Here is a 23,897-nt window from a genome sequence, read left to right as displayed (position 1 = left end):
CAGTGACCTATGAGTCATTTAAGTATTTTTTAAAAGGCTTCTAACTTAACAGACATTCACAATTTGACTCACTCTCCAGTTTGTGTCTTTAGAGAAATTTGGGGCTTATTTTCATATCTGGTTTTTGATTCAGTGCAGTTCATATACATTAAAAATACCCCAGAATATTTCAAATTACTCAACACCAAACACACCTGTGAAAGAAAAGCAATATAAGGCTATGTTTTTAATAAGAGAACACACTCATTTACATCAAGTTAATTAAAACTGGATGATTACTGTAATAAAGGAGTGATATTGGCCTTTTCAAAAAGTCCTTTAATTGACCGCACATCATTACAGTACATAGAATAGGTTCATCTTTAAGGCTTTCCTACACATACGGCACAAAAACACTCAATACTGAAAACTATTTGGCATGAAAATAAAAGACAGGAAGCAGAGAGCGTGTCAGCTGTTGGCAGTGTAGTGTAGCACAGTAAAGGGGTCTTTGCTCAACATCGCATCATAAGAAGTTAGAACAATAATGATGATTAAGAAGAGGCACTTCTTCATCACAGCTCCTTCAGTGAGCTCTGACGAGAATTAACAGACTCAGCAGTTCCTCCCGTGAGACTTCAAAAATCTGATTTGTCAAGGAGCAACAAAGGTGTAACGTCTTTATGTGGACCAATTCTGCTTTTCCTACATTTTTGCATCCATCTTCTGTTCCAGTGGCCGAAGCTCACGTTAAACATGGGCAAAACGTATGTACAAGCAACCCTTTTGAGCCGCAAACTCCAAACGCCATCTTATCAGTTCTTTTGCTCTTTATGATATCAGTAAGAGCAGACGTCCTTACATATTGTCATCCCTACTGGGGATACACTAGGTTTGAGTGTGGGATGCTGCAATGTCTTCAAATCACATCAGGAGTGTTTTAGAAATGTAATCTTCTGGGTCTTTTATTTTGAAACTTTATCTGATTTCTACGCCCGAGCATAGAGACACTTCTGAAACACGTCTGCTGGAATCAAAGCGCTTAAATGAGTGCAGTGTATTCCCAGGCTGGTCAAAGGGATGAAGTGAGACCCATTTTAAGATAAATACGGATTATTTTGAACTGTAAATCATACAAAGCTACTCTAGTAGAGTCCAAGAATGAAAATATTCTTCCCATTTCCAGCTCTGTCCATTTTTAAGGTACCACAACCTGAAACTGCACTGAAAAAAATAAATTAAATGTATTTAAGGAATTTGAAAAATAGTTTTAAGTATTACAGCGATTCCCAACAGACAGACCACAGACGTAACCAAATTATTGTAAGCTTATGTAAAAAATACATTAACAACCAACAGTACTTGTTTTTGTAATAAACAGTTTTTCAGATAGTTCTTCTAACCACATTATAGCTATATCAGTGTCAACTGTCATATGAGGGGCAAACTAATTTACCATCCACCTGAACGTGACGGAGCTCGTTCTGGTTTTCTTTTACGTCTCGGTTATTCGCTTTATTCCCGCGACATTTGAGACATGAAATATGGAGATTGTGTTAACACCACACATGATAATCTTGCAAATAATACGGTGCCATTAACTACCTGAACTGTAATTATATTTCATGTGGTTGCCTTTTCATTAACCTGAATCATTCTCATTGTACAGTTATGGTTACAGACTGTCTACACTCAGATTTTCAGTCGGAGGTTATTTTACGCTTGAATGAATTAAACCCAATTTTAATAAGCACCAGTTTATATATTTGCATGTCAGAATAAAAAAGATCGCACAGGAGAAATCATCTTGATATTTTCAAGAAATTTCATTTACTCACGCACTGTGAAGGTGTGCTGTGCGTATTATTATTATTTCAAATTTTTATCACCAAAGTATTAGAAACTATTTTGGTCCCGCAATTAACAGTTAGTAAAAATCAAATTTATTGTATTTTTTACTTGTCCCTAGAATCATGTTCTCTTTAATAAACTTTATGTATTTTTACCCATTTTACTGCAACTAGATTTGCCTGATTTTTATGCACTCTGTAACGTTTTCACCAATATATTTGCAGTATTTGCAATTTGATTCATTATTTTATGCAACTGTTTTATTTTGGTTTCCTTTTATTGTGCAACAGTGGAAACGTAGGGGAAGAACACTTTAAAAAAAAAAAAAAACTTTGGTGAAAGTGTGCACATGTAATGTATTATTTACTGTTTGTTATTTACCTCTAAATTTACATTGTTGTGCCTCATCATGACTCTACAAAGACAAGGAGAAAGGAGAGGTCATTTCTATGAGAAATGAAAGGTGACATTTTTTTTTAATTACAGAAATCTTTGGGGATCGTAGAAAGAGCTCCAGCACAACAGACATTAGTTAACTTTTAGAGAAACATTAAAATGATACATTAACTTAAATGGGTTAAACTTCCCCAAGAAAAAAATAAACACTGATTTTTAGAAAAGCAGGCCCTCAGTAGAAAAGATAGCCTCCGTTTTATGTGCATTAAAGAAAATGTTTCCGATTTTATTTATATACCAAGTAATCACAGGTTGAATTTAAACTTGTTGTAAAGCTTTTCTGTTTGCTGTATTTCTCATTCAGTATGTGGTAGTTTTCACGGTTAGTTACTTATGCTGCTGCTTCAAATTAAAAGCACTCAGCCAGACACAACTGAGAGGCTTTTATTGTGAATTTAGCTCCACACATTCGAAGCGTGGCCATGAAAATGATCTACGGCACATTCAGATTGGGAACTCTTGTATTACAGTAGAATTAACAAAAAAAAAAAAAAAAAAAAATCCCTGCCACAAGTTAAAATCCCATGAAGTCATTTGTGCTGTCGTCCAGTCAAAGCTGCACGTTGTATCATTACTTCTTTTAAAAACACTTCAACAGTTTTCTTCCCATTTTAAACGTAAATTAAGTTAAATAGCATACCAAGAGGCACATTTACAAATGAAGGAATTTCCTTCACAGTCCACCGGAAGGTGTTGCAGTGCGCAGAGATCAGTTTCAAACCTGCTGCAAAAACCATCCATTAATGAAGTTTAGAAACCACTCCACCTCTAGAATTAAACCATTCCCAGCTTTCTTCCAGTATTCAAGGATAATCCCCCATTTCACAATCATATGTACACACTACACTAGCTTTTAGAATAATCTGGACACACAGTGTTTATAAACTGCAGAGGAATCACTTCACCACACAATAGGATTTTAACACTGAACTTGAGGACAGATGAACTTGTTTAGACAGGTCACTTTGCAGTAATGAAACACACCGGGGTTAAAGCCCTCTGTGTGTGCATTCAATAGTTTCTAAATGAACACTCAATGTGGGTTTTCTTCTGTGAAGACCGGATTGTCTTTGGGCGCTCCTCCGTCTGACGCAGGGTGCGTTTGGTCTTTGTCAGAGTCTGTGTGTGAGGTGTGGGTGGTGTCTGCTTGCGTGGGAGTTTCCGTGGTGGATTTCGGCGGGTGTGCGCCGTCATCGCTCGAGTTTCTGTGCGAAGTCGCCACCGCCTCGTACTCGGCCACCGCCCGCTCATTAGGCACCTAGCAACATGAGAAACAAAAACATTGAGGGCGGCTGGCAGGAAGCCAGTTGAACATGTGGCACAATTGCCGAACAACAGTTTAGGTTACATCTGCTAGATCATGTCTAACTGCTTCCAACAAAATGCTAGCAGGAAAAACCTGCCTGAGCTGTTACTAGCCAACAAAGACATGAATACAAGGGTGCTAATGCTAACACTAGCTGTTTACATAACATGTTAACTATGACAAGTATTTAAGAATTGGGTAACCTTCCCTGAACTTCCTCTGCTACTCTGACTGCTTCCAGGTCATCTTCAGACCTCAGCTCTCTCGTCCTGGCTCTGTTCCAGGCGCTCTAAGGAGCCTGCACGGTTCAGGCTGGACGGCAACATCGGTGCAGTCTGAATGTGTTTGTCGGTGGTTAATGAATAAAAAGATTTCCCGCACTGTTAGCGAGGCTGCACGACTGCAACGACACCTCTGTGCTTAAATGTTAAAGATTTGAACCAAATTTCAACCTCGATGAGTTTCTCGAGTGATGTTAAAACTATTATATAGAACATGTCATTATTGATGTTGTTTCTACATTTTAGAGCCATAAGCAATGCTCAGTGTGTTCAAATATGACTACATTAGACATTTATTCTGACCCAGGAGGAAAAAAAACTAGAAGATGGGTCTGGTACCAAAATGTAGGTAAAAATGAGACCCTTCAGATGCTAAAGACCCTTTAAAGTTCACCCGAAACTTTAAAGCGTCTTTTTGATATTTTCTCTGTTAAATCATTGGAAAACAGATCGAACCTCCAGGATACCAGTTCTGGTTCCTGTTCCTCTGCTGGACACACATTAGAATGTTGTCATTTAACTACAGATGATGCTTTTCCATGAGATCAGATTTTTGGCTGTGGATGTAAAATTGATTTGGCTTCAGTTTTTAAAAAGGGCATAAATGTTTTTTTAAATAAGTAAATCTCATTTACTTGAATGTATTACAAATTGTGCATCTGTATGTATATTGAAGGCCTGTAATCACCAAATAGTCATAGTATACGTAACTTCATTAAATAGCCTGAAGTTATTGTACAAAAACGACAAAAGTGGCTCCTAGATGCAAGCTTGTGTTTACTCCCAGAGCTTACTGCAGTGTTTTACAGTTTCATAACTCCAGTATTTCAAACAGACTCTCACTCCCACACTATTTAACTTGTAAAAAAGACATTGACTTGTAACTAAAAATGCTAGCCCTTCATCTGGCAAAGAGAAGCTGTCTTAAATAAGAAGCAGCTGCGATCACACAGCCACTGAATACTGCACACAGGTTTAATGTAACTTAAGTTTATCAAGGACAGATTAAGAAAATTTAATGAAATGCTGTCATATGATAGTAAATATTGTGGAAAAATGATTAGAAGTAGCAGCTTTAAACCTCCCTAAAAGCCGGTGAGGATACGAAAATGAAGAAATTTAACTGCATTAAAAAAAGGATCAATATATTAAACAAAGCTAGCTTTTCATTATAAAGTAAATATATGTCCACCATATGTTTCCCATTATTTTTAACATCATTAGTGTTTGTTTTCGCAGATGTGGGTGTTTTTTTTTTTTGCAGTTTTACAGATTTTTTTTATTTTTTATTTTTATATCTGTTTGTAAAAATATTTTAAGAACTGTTAAAATTGAATTTAGTGATACAAAAGCTGTTATAATTTTCATCCTACATTTGTTTAGCAGCTTTAATGAAAATCTTGTGTTTTATCCCCTTATAGGGGATTTACTGCTCAGCATGGCTTTTATTTTTTTATTATTTTACTGTGTTTAAACTAAACTCAGAGCAAAGTAGAGCTACGAGTCATATTTAATCTTCAGATCAAATTGATTAAATAAGACTGACAAAATCTGATTTATTTGCTTGCACGGCTGCTACATTATGGAAAAAAAAAAAAAAGATATGCTAATTTTTCCCATAGCAAACATTACATCATTTTATCTGCAATTGTAATTATTAACTTAAACATTACACAGTTATTGTGGTGTAATCGCAACAAGGAAATGGGAATAAATTTAATTCTGTTTTCCCTTCTTTTGGATAGTATAATTCTTCATAAAAACTGTATGCATGGTGATTTGTTTTTATAACTCATCTATCTGGATACTAAAGTTAGAGACAGCACATCCAAGTAGTTTATGCTGTGGTTTTGGTGAGTTATATTCCAATTAGTCTGTCACTTAGCACAATTAACAGGTTGTGTGATGCACCCATATAGTCTATGGTAATAAAAGCTTGTTAGCATTAGTTGAGAACGCAGTGTTTCACTGTTTGGCCAAGATGCCAACATTGAGTCCCAAAACAAACAGGTGATATTTATGTTATTTTTTATTTTTTTCATTATTTTTACTTGAAAGGGACTGTGTACAATACTAACATAAATGTTGTTATTTGAGCCACTGTACTAGAGTTAGCTTAAAGCTCATTTGCATCTGCCATACCTTGGCAGGTCACATTTTTACCTACTTTTATGGTCACACAATAAAAAGTCTAAATTGCTAAAACAATATGTGAGTGAAAATGCACCAACGTTAAGAAAATAAGCATGCAATTTTTATAACATAAGAAAGAGCTGCAAAGCAAAAAAAGAAGGCAAATTTTATTTTATGCATATCATCTTCTTTTCTCAGCAAAGAAAATGATATAAGTATTTTTTTAACTACGAAAATTATTAAATGCGTTTTGGCCAGAAAGTCTATAACAGTTGTGTTTTAAAGATATATTATATTTAAAAACAGAATATATTGTTTTGGGAAATTCTGCAGACACCAGTAGTGCCATCAAAGCAACAAAAGACTGAAGTAGCTGCTTTACCGAGCACAGATTATCTAAATACCTCATCAGTCAGGGGTAAAGCTCAGAGATCAGCTCCCGGCCACAAAAGCAGACCTTAGACCCCGCCCCCAGAGGGTGGGGTTGGAGGTGACATCACCGGGGAGAAACCCATACATGTAAGCGCATCACATGATGTCAAGAGTCAGGTGTGGGCGGTTCACAGACACACAAAGACGTACATGCATGTACACGCCCACAACCCACACATACACAGGTATGCCTGAGTCACTGTTATCACTCCATGCATGAAAAAACACACACACAGAAAATCCTGAACTACACCCCCACCTCACAGACACGCACACACACACACACACACACACACAAAGTAGTTTTCCATCAACCTTTGCACGCAACACCATCTCACCTTTCTTCAGTGTGTGTGTGGGCAGCCAGTCAGGAGGAAGTGTCAGATTAGTGAGTTAAAGCATGAAGAAGAGACATTTCAGACACAACAGATGGAAACAGTGAGTTACTATTACACAACGCCTTGAAATACAGCAGCTACAGCGGCATGTGGCTATTAAAAAAAAATTACACACCATGTAAAATGTCCACAAATCAAAAGCCTGCCCTGATTTAAATCGTGCTGATGTCTATAACTGACCGAGCTCACTTCTAACCGTTTTCTTATTTTTATACTTGTCGATCAGTCTGATTTGTTTTCACTCCTGTTTGGATCGCCAGTAAATTCATCATCAGGAATATCCTCTTTTAACCAGACAGGCTGGCTGCTATTTTTAGATCTCTTCCTGAAAGTCACAGTCTGACCACTTACACACTACAAAAAGCAACTCGTGCCTCGGGCCGACCCGGATTGCATCTAATAATGAATGCCAGGTCTCGGGCAGTTTTCAGCTTAAAAGTCAACAGTTTAGAAGCATTAACGCTGGCGTTTGGCTATGTTGAGTTAAGGACTGTTCAGTTCTCACAAAAACAACAGGGTATAGCAGATGGTGATGATAAATCATGCAGATAAGATGCTGTAGGTTTGAAAATGTGCTAGAACAGGAGCAAAGATCACTCGTGAGGGGAAGAAACATGAAAAAAAAAAAAACATGAATAAATAAAACAATCAGCACAAGAAGCTCCGACAGGCTTCAGACTTTTGGGTTCTTGTGAGTTTTTAAACATGTAAACCGATATACAGAAAATATAGTTTTGAAATTTGCACTGTTAAAATTTTTATACAAGTTAATTCTATAAGAATTCGGGACCTGGACCCTTTAGTTTCGTTCTTTTTTCTTTTTTTACTCTCCACAACGTTTCTAATATTTATGGTAAAATAATTTTAATCTGCACATCTTTTTCCTTTGTTTTCACAGAGTCAACGTATGCACACAGGAAACACACTGACCAGTTGTATGCTTTGTAACACATGCTCTGAATCATTTATTCAGAGCATGTGTGAAAACAAAAACTCTGAGGAGACGAGCTGCAGAAGTCTGAAGAAAATCTGAAGAAAATCAGGGAACAGGACATTAAAGAAGTTGAAGCTAAGATAGTTTAATGTAGTTAAGAAAAGACTAAACTCAATTAAAAAAATAATAATTAAAAGGTGTAGTTATAGTTTTGTATTTTCTTGACCCTCCAGGTCAATGTGAAAATTAATAGTAAGCACTGCTGAAAAACTGCTGGATTAAACTTTCTTTGTTTTATTTGACAGCCAGTTGCTGGCTTCATACAGACACCCATGTCCAACTGTTGGGTTACTTCAGTTATACTACTTTGAATATGCCTGCTGTAGGCTCAGATGCACTTTAACAGGCTGATTTGGATGATAATGACAATCCTTTTGGTTTAATTCTTGAGGATCAAACCATTTGAGATCGATCCCAAAATTGAAACCCAATTTTTCTGCTCAGATTTCTTTTGGACTTTTTAACCTGTGTTTAGCTGTTAAAAACACTTTCAGTCGAAAATAAGTTTGCTTAAACATTTCATCAAAACATTTAAAGTCAATGTCATGAAGCTTGGATAGCTTTCATTAGTGGACTATAGGACACATTTGAAAAGCACAGACGCAGAATTTAAACTATATTAAAGCTATTAACACCCCTATTAGCAGCATTCATATTAGCAGACCTGCATGAGTGTATGATATTAAACATGCAGAGTGTTGCCTCCATAATGCATTTGTGTACCTCGCAGCATTAATGTTCATACATTAAAGCCTCCTCTTAGACAAAGATTGGCTCTCTGCGCTGCCTCCAAACTCCAATCAAGAGTCGACTTATTTTTGATCTTGAACTGCTTGTATATCCCACCATTAGTTGGAAAGAACGTAATTTGGAACAAACCATCAGCCCAAAATAAACTTGGGAATGGCTCTAAGCTAAAAAAAAAAAACCCAGCAGTAACAGCAGCTAAAGTAGCCCAGATTACTGGTTGTTCAACATATTTTGAGAAAGCTGCTGGTGATAATGCATAGCTACAACACACAGACGATTGTCTGTAAAGCTCTGCGTAGGACAACCACGCAGGTCCCTCCCAATGCAGACTGCCACTGCACTGAACACAGGTCTCGCTCACCTCCTGCCCCGTGTACCAGGTTTGCCTCCCTGTGACTTTAGTTCCAGTTTTGGGAAATGCACAAAGTTGAAGGATCAGTGTTCTGATGCAGTGGAGGACATCCAGCTCACATTACAGAGCCACAAGTACACACGGACGTAACAGGCCCTTCTGAAAAAAAGCAGCTACACTGAAAACAGTCTGAGAACTCGAGTCTGACCTGATTAGAGATCAGCTGAAGATAAAATCAGGTGAGGCTTTTGATATTCAGGTATCTGCTCTCAGAACTTTCTGATCACCCCTCGTGTACACCAGGGCTCTAGAGTGCGACCAAATTTTTTCAGTGGTGCGACTAAAAAAAAAAAATTTGGTTGCACCTGTGCCACCAACTGTTCGGGTAGCAAAAAAAAAAAAAAAAAAAAAAAAAATCTGCAACCTTCCCTATGGTCAACAACAGACACACATTTTGCCCCTATCGTGGACTAAACCAATCAGAGATAGTAAGGGGCGGGACCTCTGTGATTGGCCGTGGTCCAGTTGAAAGTGCAGGTGGAAGTGGGAGGTGAGTAGCTTGAATAAAGCGATATCAATTCATTAAATCCTGAATCGACTTTTAAATATAACTGTGTTTTGCCAGAAACGCCAGATTCTCAGATTAAAGCTCACAAAACCATTTCAACAACAACCAAACAGCAGATGAGAGCAGGTACACGGATTCCACACAAAGACGTAAACACGGAGCGGAACCGACGCATCAGAATCAGCTTTGTCTTTCTCGGCTTTCTCACCCGACGGCCCGTAGATGGACACGCTGTCGGAGCTTAGCGATTCTGATGCGTCCGGTCCGCGCTGTGATTACGTCTTTTTGCGCTGATTCTGAGCAGCAGGTTTTGTCTCTCTCCAACCAAAATTCCCCGAGCCAGCAGCAAAAGAAGCAGCAAACTGCGCTTCACATTTGATCAATGTCGTCATGAATTTTGCTGTTTTGCTTCCACGACTATTAAAATCACACTTCATGCACAGCTAGCTCTCTCTCTATCTCTCTCTGTACTTCAAGAACAGTTTCCCGTCTCCAATCTCTGTTTTCTGTATTATTCATTCGCTTATTACCCACCAGTCTACCGTTGTTTACAGCGCTGTCGGCCACTGTCGTTTTCTTTTCTTTTTCTTTTTTTCACTTAAATGACCTTGGACAAGAAAGCCTATTTTTTCTGTTGTTCAATACTGAAGAAATTTAAACTTTATATGCAGAACATTGTAGAATATTTTTAAGGTTATCTGCTATAAAAAGCCAGACCAGGAAAATCTCCTTCATGTTTTTCTGTTTTATTCTCAGTTACTTTCACACAAAGGCATCTGCTGTGATGTTCACAATTCTGATGAAGTCAGTACTGATAAATGATCAGAATTATAATATTTCTGACTGTCTGAGGCTAAGTTGAATCGAATCGGGATGTTGAAAACCGGAATCGAATGGATTATAGAAATCAGTGATGATACCCAGCCCTAGTGAGCAGCCTAGGCACGACAGAAATGGATGTAGCTGTAATAGGAAAAGAACTATTGCTAACTTTTCTGTTAAGTTAAGGCCTGGTCCTTCTGAAATTCATAGCCAGTGCTCTGACACGGTGTCATCAATCTTTGAATGCTGAAAAAGCACAGTGTATCCAGAAAAACACATTATATTATATAAATTATTATAAAATTTGTGTGCGCCGAACTTTTGTGCCGGTACGCCTAACTTTTTAAAGTTAGGCGTACCGGTACGCCCATGGCAAAAAGTTAGTCTAGAGCCCTGTACACACTAATACATTTATCATGTTTGATTCAGCGCACAATGACTTCACTCTTACTTTGAAAGTCCGGGTCAACCAGGTCAGGTTGCTGCTGTGGCATAGAGTTGTCTCAGGTTTCATTCCCTGCTTATTCTAACTGAAACTCCACTTTCTGGGATTGCAGCTGCAGCAGACCTTGTGGTGGCACCACTTCTCCACCTGCTGCAGGTTCTACATGTGGGGCCTTACCTCCAGCTTGACAGAACAAGGACTAGCATCACCAGCTGCACTGGAGATGGTGGAGGAGGAGTCCATGAAATGAAGACCCTACTACAGCGGCAGCTGATTAGTGATAATAAATAGTGGAGCACCAATTAAAAACGGTATCATTTACTAACTAATTTAACAAAGTGTTTAACATCTACACGGCTACACGCAGATCCTGCCTCACCATCACAACAAAAATGATCTAATTCTCTGGGAAACACATATTTGTTATATGGATGTCAAATTCTCAACTATGCAATCACTGATTTTAGTTTTTCTTTAATGTGGAAATCTAAACGCTTCAGCTAACCTCACTGCTGACAGAGCTGTCGCTACATTTAGCCACTTTTCTGACCCTTTTTGCTTCGTCTTTCCTAAGAAGACTGAGCTAAAAGTCTATACACAGTGACAGACCTGCTGCGGCTTTTAGATTCTGTCAGTATAAAGTACCTTGAGGCCCCTGATACTGCGATATGGCGCTCTACAAATAAAACTGTATTAAATTGACTGCAGAAGACAGAAAACTGTTCAGGAGAGTCCCAGTTTAATATTCCCACAACTTGAACCAAACATAACATTACTGTAAGTCTTCCAAAATGACTAGTTCTCACATTTTTAGTTCCTAAATCAGATTTTTGTTTTTCTTTTCATGTGCTCATGACTAAAACTCTGCTTGGCTACTGTCTGTTCACCTGCAGTGGGTGAGGGTCTCGAGTGCTGTTCTTTGCCAGGCTGATCATCTCTTTGATCTGGACGAAGGCGAAGGCAATGGTGACCCAGGGGGCACCGGAAAGCATCCAAGCCGGCCTGTTCGGGTCCTCCTGATCCTCCTGATGTTTTGTCTTCCTTACTGGCAACAAGGGAGCCTGTCGCACTGGGGCCGGGCTGCCGTCGGGGGCGTGACTCTGCACCAGGTCGATGGTGGCGATGGGGACTGGACTGGAGGGCACAGGGATGTTCTCTGCTAGCATTTTGTCCTCTGGAAGAAGGTGCAGAGGGAAGAAACACGAAACGACAGGCAGAAAAATATAGATTTTAAGGATCTGAATGTGTATCATGTCACAGCAAAAGCATCAGTTAAAACAGTTTGTTCTGCTAATCTAGAGCAGGGTATTCCAGACATACTTTTCCAGTTTTTCCTCCACCTCTCTTGGTCACTCTCCAGAGCTCATGACCACCGGTGAGGGTTATAATGTAGACCTACTGGTAAATCAGGAGCTTTCCTCTCGATCAAAGCCCTCTCATTACCACATTATCTGTAAAACTGCACCAATCCATGTCACTCATGAACATCCTGACACACTTAGACCCAACCCCGAGGGACAAACCCAGCAAAAGCAGTGGAAACATGACCAGCCCTGATTCAACATCCGGCTCAAAATATCAACAGGAAGCACAGCTTTTGTTTACTGCGGATCACATAGTTTTAGCTTTAACTTTTAAGCTGCTCCTTTATCCACAAGGGGCTAAGGTCAAGGCATTAGTGTTTCCTCCTGGGATCAAACCAGGAATCTTTCACTTGTAAGGCAAATCTGTACACCTCAACACTATGGAACTACTTTTCATCGATTTCCTTTTAGAAGGTGATTATTATGCTGTGTTCTTACACTTCTTATTAGACAAGATTAGTTAATGCTTTAGTTTTCTAAATATTGCAGACACTATAAACCTGCAATCTACTTAGTGACATACAAAACAAGCCTAATGTGCATATCTGCGATCTTGTTTATTTGTATGCATTTTTCCCACCTTTGCCTTCAGTGTCTCCGGTCAGACACTGGATGAAGGAGAAGATGAGGAGGATGACGAGGGAGGCCATGCCGATTCCTCTGAACGTCTCTGCGGCACCTGCAGAGCAAACAGAGAAACCATTAGCAAGGCGAACTCATATTTTTCCTGTTTCTCCTACCCTAAAGCAGCTCAAATAAAACCACTTACACTACACCGGTACTGCATTTAAACATTAGCCAGTGTGCTGCAAGGCAATTTCCGCCTCACGTGCTCGTTTCATACCAAAATAATTGACGAATACTCCTCCGACCATGGCTCCGCAGCCGCGGCCCAGCCCAAGGTGCAGGCCCTGCAGGATTCCCTGTGCCGACGTCCTGAGAGCCGGCGGGACCGCGGCGCTCAGGAAGGAGATACAAGCTGCCCAAACTGAGGCATGGGTCACACCTGGAGGACAAACAGGGACATACAGAGGGTCACAGCTGAATCTGGATCTAAATAAACTCAAGCATCCTGATGTATTCAATTAACTCCAACATCTCAGCTTTAGAGTCATTACATCAGCAGCATGTGTTGAACACATACAGGCAGAGCCTCTGAAATTGTGTTTTTTAACAATTGGCCAGATTTTCAACTTAAAAACACTTTCAGTTGAAAATGAGTTTGCTTAAACATTTCATCAAAACATTTAAAGTCAATGTCATGAAGCTTGGATAACTTTCATTAGTGGACTATAGGGCACATTTGAAAAGCAGACGCAGAATTTAAACTATATTAAAGCTACTAACACCCCTATTAGCAGCATTCATATTAGCAGACCTGCATGAGTGTATGATATTAAACATGCAGAGTGTTGCCTCCATAATGCATTTGTGTACCTCGCAGCATTAATGTTCACACATTAAAGCCTCCTCTTAGACAAAGATTGGCTCTCTGTGCTGCCTCCAAACTCCAATCAAGAGTCAATAACCTGCAGATAGTGACTGCTGCATTCTTTCTTATTTATTTTTCTATTGTTATCTATTATCTAAATCAATTTCTAATTCACCTTTTTCTTCCTGGCCCTTGAGGAAGTGAATTGCTCTACTGTGGGATTAAAAAAAGTCTATGAAAATTTGGCTTTTCATGCATTGCAAGGTCAAATATCACAAGTTAAATTATTTTTCCTTACCTCTCCACTGCCAAGTGTCAACCATTTGTGGACTCTGGAGAATAAATAAATGCTTACATATATGTTTAATTAACCTGCAGTGACAGTTTGATTTCTTCACCTCAGCTGAGCTTCCTCTCTGCAGACCAGCTAATCGCATCGAGGTAAAAAGCAGGCTGCCTCAGCCCTCCCTGTTTTTACACCGCATGTGTTGCAAATGCTAAATATACTTTTAGACTTTTTGAAATTGTGTCATTCTCAGCGTAACGCTGGACCAACAGGTGGAGCACTCAGAACTGAAGCCCCAATGCAGCTTTCACGTGTTTATTCTGCGAGGCTTAGGTGTTTTCTCAGGGCGGATGTCTCATGCAAACCAGTGAGCCACAAAGAGCAGCTGTTCACTGCTCAAGTCTTCACTGTAGTTTTATTGTATACACTGCATTTCTCACCTTACTTTGCATTGGTTAAATAAACTCAAAGATAAATTAGAAATAGAGTGTTAATGATCTGGGATGCCAATTCATATGGTGTGATGGGAATATAAATATAAAAAAAAAAAATCTAATTAATTAATATATAATAAAAATATTTTAATATTGAACAGAATATATATATATAACTATTAAAAACAGAAAATTAAAAAACAAAAATGCAAAATAAAAAATACAATTTAAATAACTATAGTTACAAAAATACAAATAAAAAAATGGAAAAAACTTAAAAATACAAAATGTATATTTAGTAAAACAAATGTATTAAATGTATGTATAAATCCGTGTTGCTGCTAACTGTGGCTTTAGTTTCCACTAACTGAATCTGGAACTGAACTGACTGAGTGAAGACTGAAAAGCTCATTAATGTGAACATCAGAAAGACTGAAGACAGATTACTGCTAAGTGTTCTGTAAACCGCAGCAGCTCCCGAACAGGAAACAAACCGCTCATAAACAGGACCTATGACATAATATAATCAGTCTTTTCCTTTTTAAAACTGATCAGCCCTGTTTTGAGAAAGAAAAGCCAGCTTTCATCATCCGGGCTGAAAAAAGTGACACATGGTTTGCAAGTTTGCATTCGACTGATTTGTGACTCAGAGAAAGAGGACTTTTTCTCTGTTATTTTCAAGTCCGGCAGCGCCCTGCACATGTGCTTTCTGACGACACCTCTATTAACATCCTCTCTGTATGTTGCAATGCTGCTACAATAAAGGAAATAACACAGAGTAATACAGATCGCGCGGTTGAGAATCCGGGCCGTTTCCCTTCCCTTCAGTTTTTTTCTCGTACTTTACAGCTTTCTGTCATCTGCTGCAGCCCTGACAGCCTTCTGCTAACCAGCGATACTGCAGGAAGAGAAACGCTGTCTGATAAGGCGCCATGCTGGACAAACAAAGCCATTTCCTGGCCTTTCCTGTCCTCTGGGTCCTGAAGTCCCAATACTCCCTGCAGACACAGACAGAGAAAGGGTTACCTTGAAGGATCTCCATGGGCAGGACGATCCAGGCGTTCTCCAGGTAGGAGATGTACAGGTAGCGAGCTGTGTTGCAGGCCAGCCCGATGTACAGCACTCTAAGGAAGGAAAGAGAAGAAGCATGAGACTTGTTGCAATGAATTACCAACTCAGTCCTGAGCTGTTGTTTCTTTGCTTTAGTGATGTTTGGTAAGACTGATATGCATTTTTAAATCCTAATAACATCTTTCCAAGGACTGAAGAAATGTCTTCAACTGTTTCTATCCTGTAAGCATCCCGATTCTTAGTTTTACTGGAAGTATGACCATTAGGATGAACTGGTTGTGATAAGGCCACACCTTCAGTCAGTATAATCGTTCATCATTTGAATCTTTGTTTAAGCTTTGCTCTCTTTTTTTCCACGTCAGCAAAGACAACAAATTCATCCTGTAACTAAAAATGAGCAACAGTTCGTCTGGATCTGCTTGCCTTTCTTCTTAAACCCAAACCTGCTGCAGTTTGTTTATCAGACAAAAATATTTTGTGCTATTTAACTGTTTCTTTATTGCAATAAATATTGAAGTTATGACCCAATGGTACAGAGCATAATGCTGAAAAACTGACAAACACTCAAGCTGGTAAAAAGTCTTTAAAGTCAGCTGATTGATTTATTCTGGTGGTTTTTTGTTGCTACAAAAACAAGAAAAAAGTATTTTAGTTATATGAGCCTGTATTTAACTGTTCGCCTCATTAATCTTTCTGCTCTTCTTCTGTGGTGCTGTTTGTACCCATCAAGGAGGCTTTGTGCTGCTATTTCGAGAACAATACAGCACAACACGCACAGAGTTCATCGCGCTCATCACCGGCATTATTTTAATGTTTGCTCATCAGCTGAAGCGTTACTGAACACACAGACACACTCTGTTCTCTGGGTGTGTGAACACTGAGCTCGACAAGCTCTCTCGCTGAAAACAATGTTACAGGGAAACCAAAGATAATAACAACGAATGAGAGCTGTTAGGCCTCAGCCACACAGGCCTAGAGATTGGACCGTCAGTCCTGGCAACCTCTGGCTGATGGGGAAAAATGTGTATCCCCAAACTGGTTGGCCGCCTTTATTATGAAACTAGTTATAAAGAGTGCGCTGCACCAAAAATCTTGTTTCGATTGCTTTGGTTACGTGGATGACATCAAATAGTCTGCATTTCAAAAACATTTCAAAGGGGCACAACTTTTATTTATTTGCATCTCCTTGTATGGGTCGCTTCATACTTTTCACAGCTTCACGACCGCTTAGAGAGTAGTTGGCAAGTTTTTGCAGACAAGTCGGCATCTTCCATGCAAACTACAGGCAACCACAGTAAACTGCTGGCAACCAAAGCAATTACAAAGAAGTTTTTGTTGCAGCACCCTCTTTGCGCCCAATATCGCCTCCAGACAGTAATGCATTTCCTGCACACAAGCACAGGGATCTAATAACGTTCAGCGCTTGCTGCAGTGGTGCAGAGCGACTGACCAACATTTAGTGTCTCTCTCTCCCCCTAAGAGCTTAGAAACTCTGACTAGCAAACCCAGACATGTTTTAAAGATGTGAACTTGGAAGTATTCAAATGAAGAAGTATGAATTTTAAGTTGTGATGATGTTTTCAGGCTGCCTTGTTGTCTGATAATGATCTAAACCTCCAAAATATTTCAAGTGTTACAACATAGCACAGAACAGAAACTTTAAAAATAACAACATTAAATACATAAAGCTAATATATCTGATTTGGTGTGGTGGGAAACTGCGATAATCCTCACAAGAAAGTACATCTTTAGATTCTGGACATTACGAGTTAATGGAGTCCATCTTAGAGGACAGACTTAAGTGCTAAACTGAGCACATCTGAGCAGTAGCAGATGGTCTCTCTGTGCTAACAGGTCGGTTTAAAAGGGTCAACACATTAAACCTTCAGCCTGAGGTCACTTATTGACGTGCTCTCATCGGTTAAAATGAAAGCAAGTGACCACCAGAGAGGAAGCTGCTGCTCAGACGTTGCAGTGAAGCAGGAAGTGTGCTTACTAGACAGAGTCACATTCTGAAAACACACAGGAAGATGAAGGGCGTGTTTGCATGAGTCTGAATATACACACACAGAGTCATTAATGCAGGTTAAGAGGAACCAGACAGCCTGTGGGCCTGTAAAGGCTGTAACTGTCTTCTGTGAAAAGGTGCTTTCAAAAACAGGTGAAATGTTCTCATTGCTTTAAAATTCCTAAAGGTTTCAATGCATATGAACAGAAAGGAGCTACTGTTAATATATTTAACCAGTGTCCAGATTTTACACATATAATGAAATAATGACACAGCAAGCTGCTTTTGATTAGCTAAAATGAAACATGGAAAATGGTATTAGGCTTCACAGCTTCAAGAAGCAAAGATGACTTCCAAAAACATTTCTGCTAATGCTTCTAGTCACTTAAAAATCTACCATCAGCTCTGAAAGTGAACTAAAAGTCCCCACTGTGATCACAGAGAAAGTTAAGGTCTGTCACGTCAACGCAGCTGTATGGTGGCCAGCAGAAGTTCCCAAGGCGCCAATTCTGGAAAGTGCTTACAAGCGTGGACATCTGTCATAGGACTGTATGAAGGAGGAAGATGCTGATCTGAACTGAGGAATGAGTTGGATCAGAAAAATGACAAACCGACCCTCAAACAGCTGAAGCTCTCCCTCTCTATCAGCTTCCTACTCCTCGTCTCATGTTGATGTAAAAATTTGAAAACTATTGCTCTACAACATGTTACAACATTTAAAATCTGAGATAGTGAGCAGCTGGATGGTTTTTCATCCTATTGTTGCTTTTTTCCCTGTTTGTTGACATTTACGGCGATGATGTGCCCGATTTGTCTGTCAGAGGCACTGAAATCAAACAGCTTCTGATCTGTGTCCGTGTAAAAATCCCCACTGATGTCTTGCATAAGCACCTCTTCATAGTGAGCATTCCTGTTCAGTTTATTTATATTTTTGCTTCTACTTTAAAGTTAAATCAGTCTAAATATTCCCCAGTTTTAATCTTCTAACTCCCAGTGGAGTAACAAAGACATTACTACTTTCATGCCCTGTGTTTTGCTCATGTACTAACTTATATTACATGTTGTATTTTTGTTATTCTAAATAAAGGAAAAGTGAAATGTGTGTAGTTTAAGATAATCAGCAGCCTTGAGGGGAATAGAAATACTCTGAAACATTATGAATAAAAGTTTCGTTGCTAACTGGAGGTCTGGTAACCACAGTCACAGTCATGTCAGTTAGAGTCCCACTACTTTTTGCCAGTGAACAGGTGAGTAAATTCTTCTCTTTTGAGGCCTCTAAAAGTAAAACAAAGGACAGAAAGTACTCCACGTCTGACACCAGAGAAACGGTGCTCATCATTCATTATTCAGTTACATTATAGACCTTGTCTAGCTTCTACGACTGCCTCATTTTGTCTGAGTAATTGCTGCATGCTCCCAACTATCAGTGGCTTCGTACAAGGCTTTTGATTAATGCGAGGAACAGAAATATCAGCATGCCCAGCAGGTGTATTTATTAAGTACTTCAGCTAAATTTGCTCCATCTTCACCTCGCGTAGACTTGAGAGCTCTTTGAAAGTCAACAGCAGAGCTGGATCTGTGAAATCTAACCCCTTGTTCTCAGATGTCAAAGCTACCCGAAGGGTCCGACCCTGAATTCAATGGCCGCATTGTCCCAAAGAGGAGCGCTCACTTGTCACGGCTCTGACACCAAACACAGCGAGGCGATGACTGAACTGTTTGGACCCACCATTAATGCTATGAATGCACAGTTTAAACGGTTGATCAAGAGTTTTTGCTTTTAAGTCTTTAAAGAAAGCATGGAAGTTGTTTTTGGTCATTTATTTGAGAAGATGGATTTTTTTTTTTAAACAGCTTACAGATTTCTTTGATTTTATGGTGGAAGAGTTAGATCAGAGGCAGCTGAACACGAGGAAAAAGGAACTCATGCTCCAGCAATGGTAATACAGATGAACTGGCTCTTTAAATAGCCCAGAAGGAGAGATAGTACTGTGTATCTAAGGGGGAACATCACCTATGTGAAACCTAACAGCATGATAATAAATAATTAGTAAATAATTCATTAGTTAATTACCAGATGTTTCTGTCTTGGTTCCCATGATTATCAAAAACAAAAATATTTGGGACAAAAAAAGTCAGAAAAAAGTTCAAAGTAAACGTGATCTCCAAGCAGCCTTAACCTCCTCGGACCTGGCGGCCACATATGTGGACATCACATTTTGGGTTGTCTAGACCAAAATATGAAATTTTGCTCTACAAGGGCCTGATATCCACTTACAAGGACATTATACTGCCACTGTTCTATCAAAATTATAACGAATGTCTTCATATGTGGATCTCATTTATTTTAGGTTAAAAAAAAAAAAAAAAAAAAAAAAAAAATCTGCTAATTCTTTGTTTTTACATTCATCAGGTCCCAATCAGCCCAAATAGCAAAGAAAAATTAAAAAAGCATGCCATGAATGAGTTTGGGTCTTAGGAGGTTAAGGAATATCAACACAGGAAGCAGCTAGCAGCAACATACAACAGAAAATGTCAATGACAACAAGCCACACAACCACTGACGATGCAAAGTGTGCGAAACTTTTCAAATTTTTAAGCAAGCGACTAAAGAACAACCAATGAAAGTGAAGGATACACTGGCAGTGAGAGAGTGGTATTACGGTTAGCCAGGCAAGTGGAACCTGGGATGCTCTTTAGCGACCAACTACCAGCTACTAACTGATGTGTGTTGAGAAAATCTCTGTATGTTTGTTCTTACCTGATGTGTCCCACGAGCTCGATGAACTTGTGGCTGGTGAAATACGCAGCGAGCTCTGAGATGTGGCTGAGGACGGAGCAGACCCCAAAGAGCGTGGTGGTCCCGCCCAGGTCCTCCAAGTGCCAGTACAGGAAGCTGAAGACGAAGCCATAGCCAAAGCCCATGAACCAGGCGACGAAGAGGACGGAGCTGTAGCGCACGCTGCACAACAGCTTGAGGAGGTCACTGTAGTGGAACTCCTGGGTGGTGTCGGGGTTGCTGGGGGTCTGGTCTGAAGCGACTGACTCCCTGTCAGTGTTCGCTGAGTCCTCCACCACCTCTGGAACTTCCTGCTGGTATTCACCGCCTTTCTCAAAGTAAAACTGAGTGGCCACAATCAACGCCACACCCATCAGAACACCAAAGACAATGAAGGCGAGCTGGTAGTTGTGAAGGCGAAAATCGGGCACAGCGCAACCAGTGCCTTCGATCGCCACGGTGATATGAGTGTGGTCAATCCAGATGCCCACCAGCAGCATTGCCAGACCCCAACCCAGAGAGCCCCACATCCTCTGCAGGCCGTAACGGTCGCGGGCTTTACCGAGATACTGCAGGGTCACCGTGTCCACGATAGTGACGGCGGGAGCGCTGAAGAACTCGCCCACGATGATGACAAGCAGGATGAGCAGGAAGATGGACTCCACCTGGTCCCTGTTGTAGATGATCTGGTACTCTTTCTCAGGTGCTGGAGCAGAACTGGTGGTGGTCTGCAGAGTGGTGTTTGGTACGAGCTGGGTGGTGTTGAGTAAATTAAATGGAGGGTATGTTGTGGTTATGTTGGCATCCACACTACGTTCTAGCCTGTGGAGCACGTGGGAATGCTCCACATGCAGCTCCAGTACGTTTCGCCGACTTCTGGTGTGGTTGGTGGAGTTGCTTGGTTGTGTTACATTCTCCTGAGGCTGGACCGTTACCACGGGCAGAAGCGGCGTGGTGAGAGAAGCTCCCTTTTCCTCACATATCATTTCCGCAGGTTTGACAAACCCGATGCCGCAGTTGAACATTAACCAGCACAGAACGGAAAACAGCAGCACGACTTTTCCTTTCTTGAAACGGTCCGCCACTACACCCCAGAAGGGGGCGCTGCAAAATTCAATGAAGTAGCGGATGCCGACGAGCAGCCCGCTGCGGCTGGCTGACATGCCGAGCTGCTTGTAATACACGGCCAGCAGGGGGTGCAGCGAGCCGTAGGCGGCATAGAAAAAGAAGTAGAAGACTTTGGAGATGAGGAGGTGGCTGTTGATGCGGAGGCACGTCCTCTCGCAGCAGTCCATGGAATTTGGCTGTGAGGCCGCCACCGCTGCCGCCTGATCACGTGCCATGTCAGAGCCGGGTCCTGGTGGCGCTGTGGCAGCCTCTTGCTGGGCCATGGAGAGGGTGTTGAATGGCTCAGCGAGGACATACTTCCTCTTCTGCTCCTCCTCATCATCTGTCAGGATGGCAACCTTGTCGTCAGCTGGCATATCTGGAAGATAAGAAAATGAGGGTTAGGGTAACGCCACAGTAACCAAATGAGGCTAAATTCATCATGTAACTACTTCACTGTGAGACATCATTAGCAGTTTTCTGCTAAAATATAAGTTATAACAGAAATCTGCTAATAGGACCCAGAAATAACCCGAAAGATTAAGAGAAATGTTTTAATATTAAATATTTTTAAAACAGAAAAAGAACATTTGTGGATAACTTGTTTGACTACGAGAGAAAACAATAAAAAGAGCAAACCTTGATCACGACATGTCTTTGTCTTTCTGTGAAAGGGCTGAGTTCACTGGAGACTTTCCAAAAACAATACTTGTCTGACTGTGGCCAAAATCAAACAACCGGTATAAATAGATCTGCCTCTGGAGGAACATTTAGGCAGTTCTGAATACTGTAGACAAGCTGCTTTAAAAAACCCATCTATTCAGAGTGGCATTATGGAATATTAACTTAAGGATTACGTCTTAAACAGAGCTCCTAACCTGAACCTATGTTGGGTAATATAATCCAGATTATGGCTGCCCTCTGCCACCCCTGGACACCATCACCAGGTCCTCCTGTCTCGGGAAAGCCAGGACCATCAGAGGTAACCCCTGCACCCCACCCACCACCTGTTTGACCGGTTGCCCTTTGGTAGTCACTCGGGTCCCACTCCTCCAGACTCACAAACAGCTTCTTCCCCTAAGACGTTCGGACTGTCAGCTAACACCATCCCCCTGCACCCCATCCCTGCACACTCACCTCACCAGCCATGGTCTGAGTAGCTCTCATCATTCAGACCACTAACAAATGGACTCTATACTCAGACCAAGCCCTTTGCTCTACTTCTATGCACTTTGTTCTCTAACATGTAGTCATTTTTGATCTACACCTGGTGTCAAATACAACCAAATGGTTAAAAGCTATCAAGTAATCTGGTTCCAGATGGGACAAAAGTCTCACAGAATCTGAATTTGAAACTCCCCTGGATGTTTTCTTGATTACATAATCTATAGATTAAAAGAGTCTAAATGCAGCAGGTGATGGTCTAGATCTAGTCTATTGTGGTCCAGGAGCCAAAAGAAAAAAAACCTCTCTTTAATCACATGTTTTGTGTTACAGACATGTCTGAAACTGTTTTTCAAAACATTTATTGAAACGGTTTGGTAATGAATGATAATCCAAATTAGAACAGTACCAAGGTAGTGGTCCATGGTCTAGACATGGTGTCATGAGGTCTACATGATAGAAAAACTGTGAATCCAAGCATTCTGAGGTTCAAAGAATCTGATTCTGTGTTTTAAATGGCCCTGATGGGTGCTAGGTAATATAATCCATACTAGAAGGGGCTAAATGTGTATTGTCCAAATTGGTAAAAAGAAATGAAATCATCATATTTCTGTGTCACAGTATTCACATATATTAAAACAATCTGTACACTCTCCCTTGTCCAAATGAGTCTAAATGGACGAGTTCCTGGTACTATAATCCGACCTGTGTAACGTCAGTGTTTGTGGATGTACTTTGAAGGTGCTGACATTTTGTTTTTATACAAAGACGGCCAGGTTAGACTCCCTGACGGTCTCTAAGCCTTACTTTGAGATCCACTTGTGTTTCGTAACAACAATAAAACTGAAAGCTGAGCAGCAGTCACCAATACAGATATTTCAGCAAACATACGACCTCTGGAGGTCCTCAGACCTCAGTTTGTAAGCCGTCCATCTATCAGTGATGGTCTCCGCGGAAGTGTCAGACATGCTAAACAAAACTACGGGTTATCTAAATTGTATAAAACAAACCAAAGTCGGAACGTTTAAGGGGAAATTTAAGGAAGTGCTAAGGAAGTGCTGGCGCTCATTTAAACCCGGTTAAACACAAAGGAAGTGTCTCCGAATGTCAGGACTTCTACCATGTAACCTAAATTAAACGTTTTAAACATGTATTTCACGAGACTTAATTTAACATAAAGGACAAATTTAACGACAACGCAAACTAATGTTCTTACCTGCTCAGGTCACCGCTCCCATTAAACTATGACTGCGCAGTTTCTCTTCAATTTTGTCTCTTCTCCTGCGGACATTTTTCCACAAAAAACGTTCAAACTACCGCTTTTATTTTCTGTAAAATATTTATAGTCTCCGACATAAGTTCATGTTTTAATTCGGGGGGAATTTCAGGTCTTTCTCGTCTCCGCCTGTCTTTGTATTGAGAACAACGGCAGCTCGTCAAACCGGAGCTTCCACCTGTCCAGAAAACAGAGACGCCGCGGTCAAG

At 40.4% G+C, this 23,897-nt stretch overlaps 1 protein-coding gene across 1 annotated transcript; it reads right to left on the bottom strand.

Moving 5' to 3' along the window:
- Window positions 1-297: 297 nt before the first annotated feature.
- Window positions 298-23,897, bottom strand: LOC146361214 (major facilitator superfamily domain-containing protein 6-like). The gene is made up of 7 exons (XM_084921526.1): window positions 23,629-23,897; window positions 20,124-21,627; window positions 15,310-15,407; window positions 12,976-13,137; window positions 12,712-12,810; window positions 11,655-11,941; window positions 298-3,544 (listed from the first exon to the last, which is right to left on the bottom strand). Exons 2-7 carry the CDS (start codon window positions 21,623-21,625, stop codon window positions 3,320-3,322), a joined length of 2,373 nt encoding a protein of 790 aa, XP_084777652.1. The 5' UTR covers window positions 21,626-21,627; window positions 23,629-23,897; the 3' UTR covers window positions 298-3,319.

The sequence above is a fragment of the Perissodus microlepis genome, chromosome 23, assembly GCF_051167445.1.
Source record: "Perissodus microlepis isolate ML-2025 ecotype Zambia chromosome 23, ASM5116744v1, whole genome shotgun sequence".
Lineage (NCBI taxonomy): Eukaryota > Metazoa > Chordata > Actinopteri > Cichliformes > Cichlidae > Perissodus > Perissodus microlepis.
This window is presented reverse-complemented; position numbering and strand designations above follow the sequence as displayed.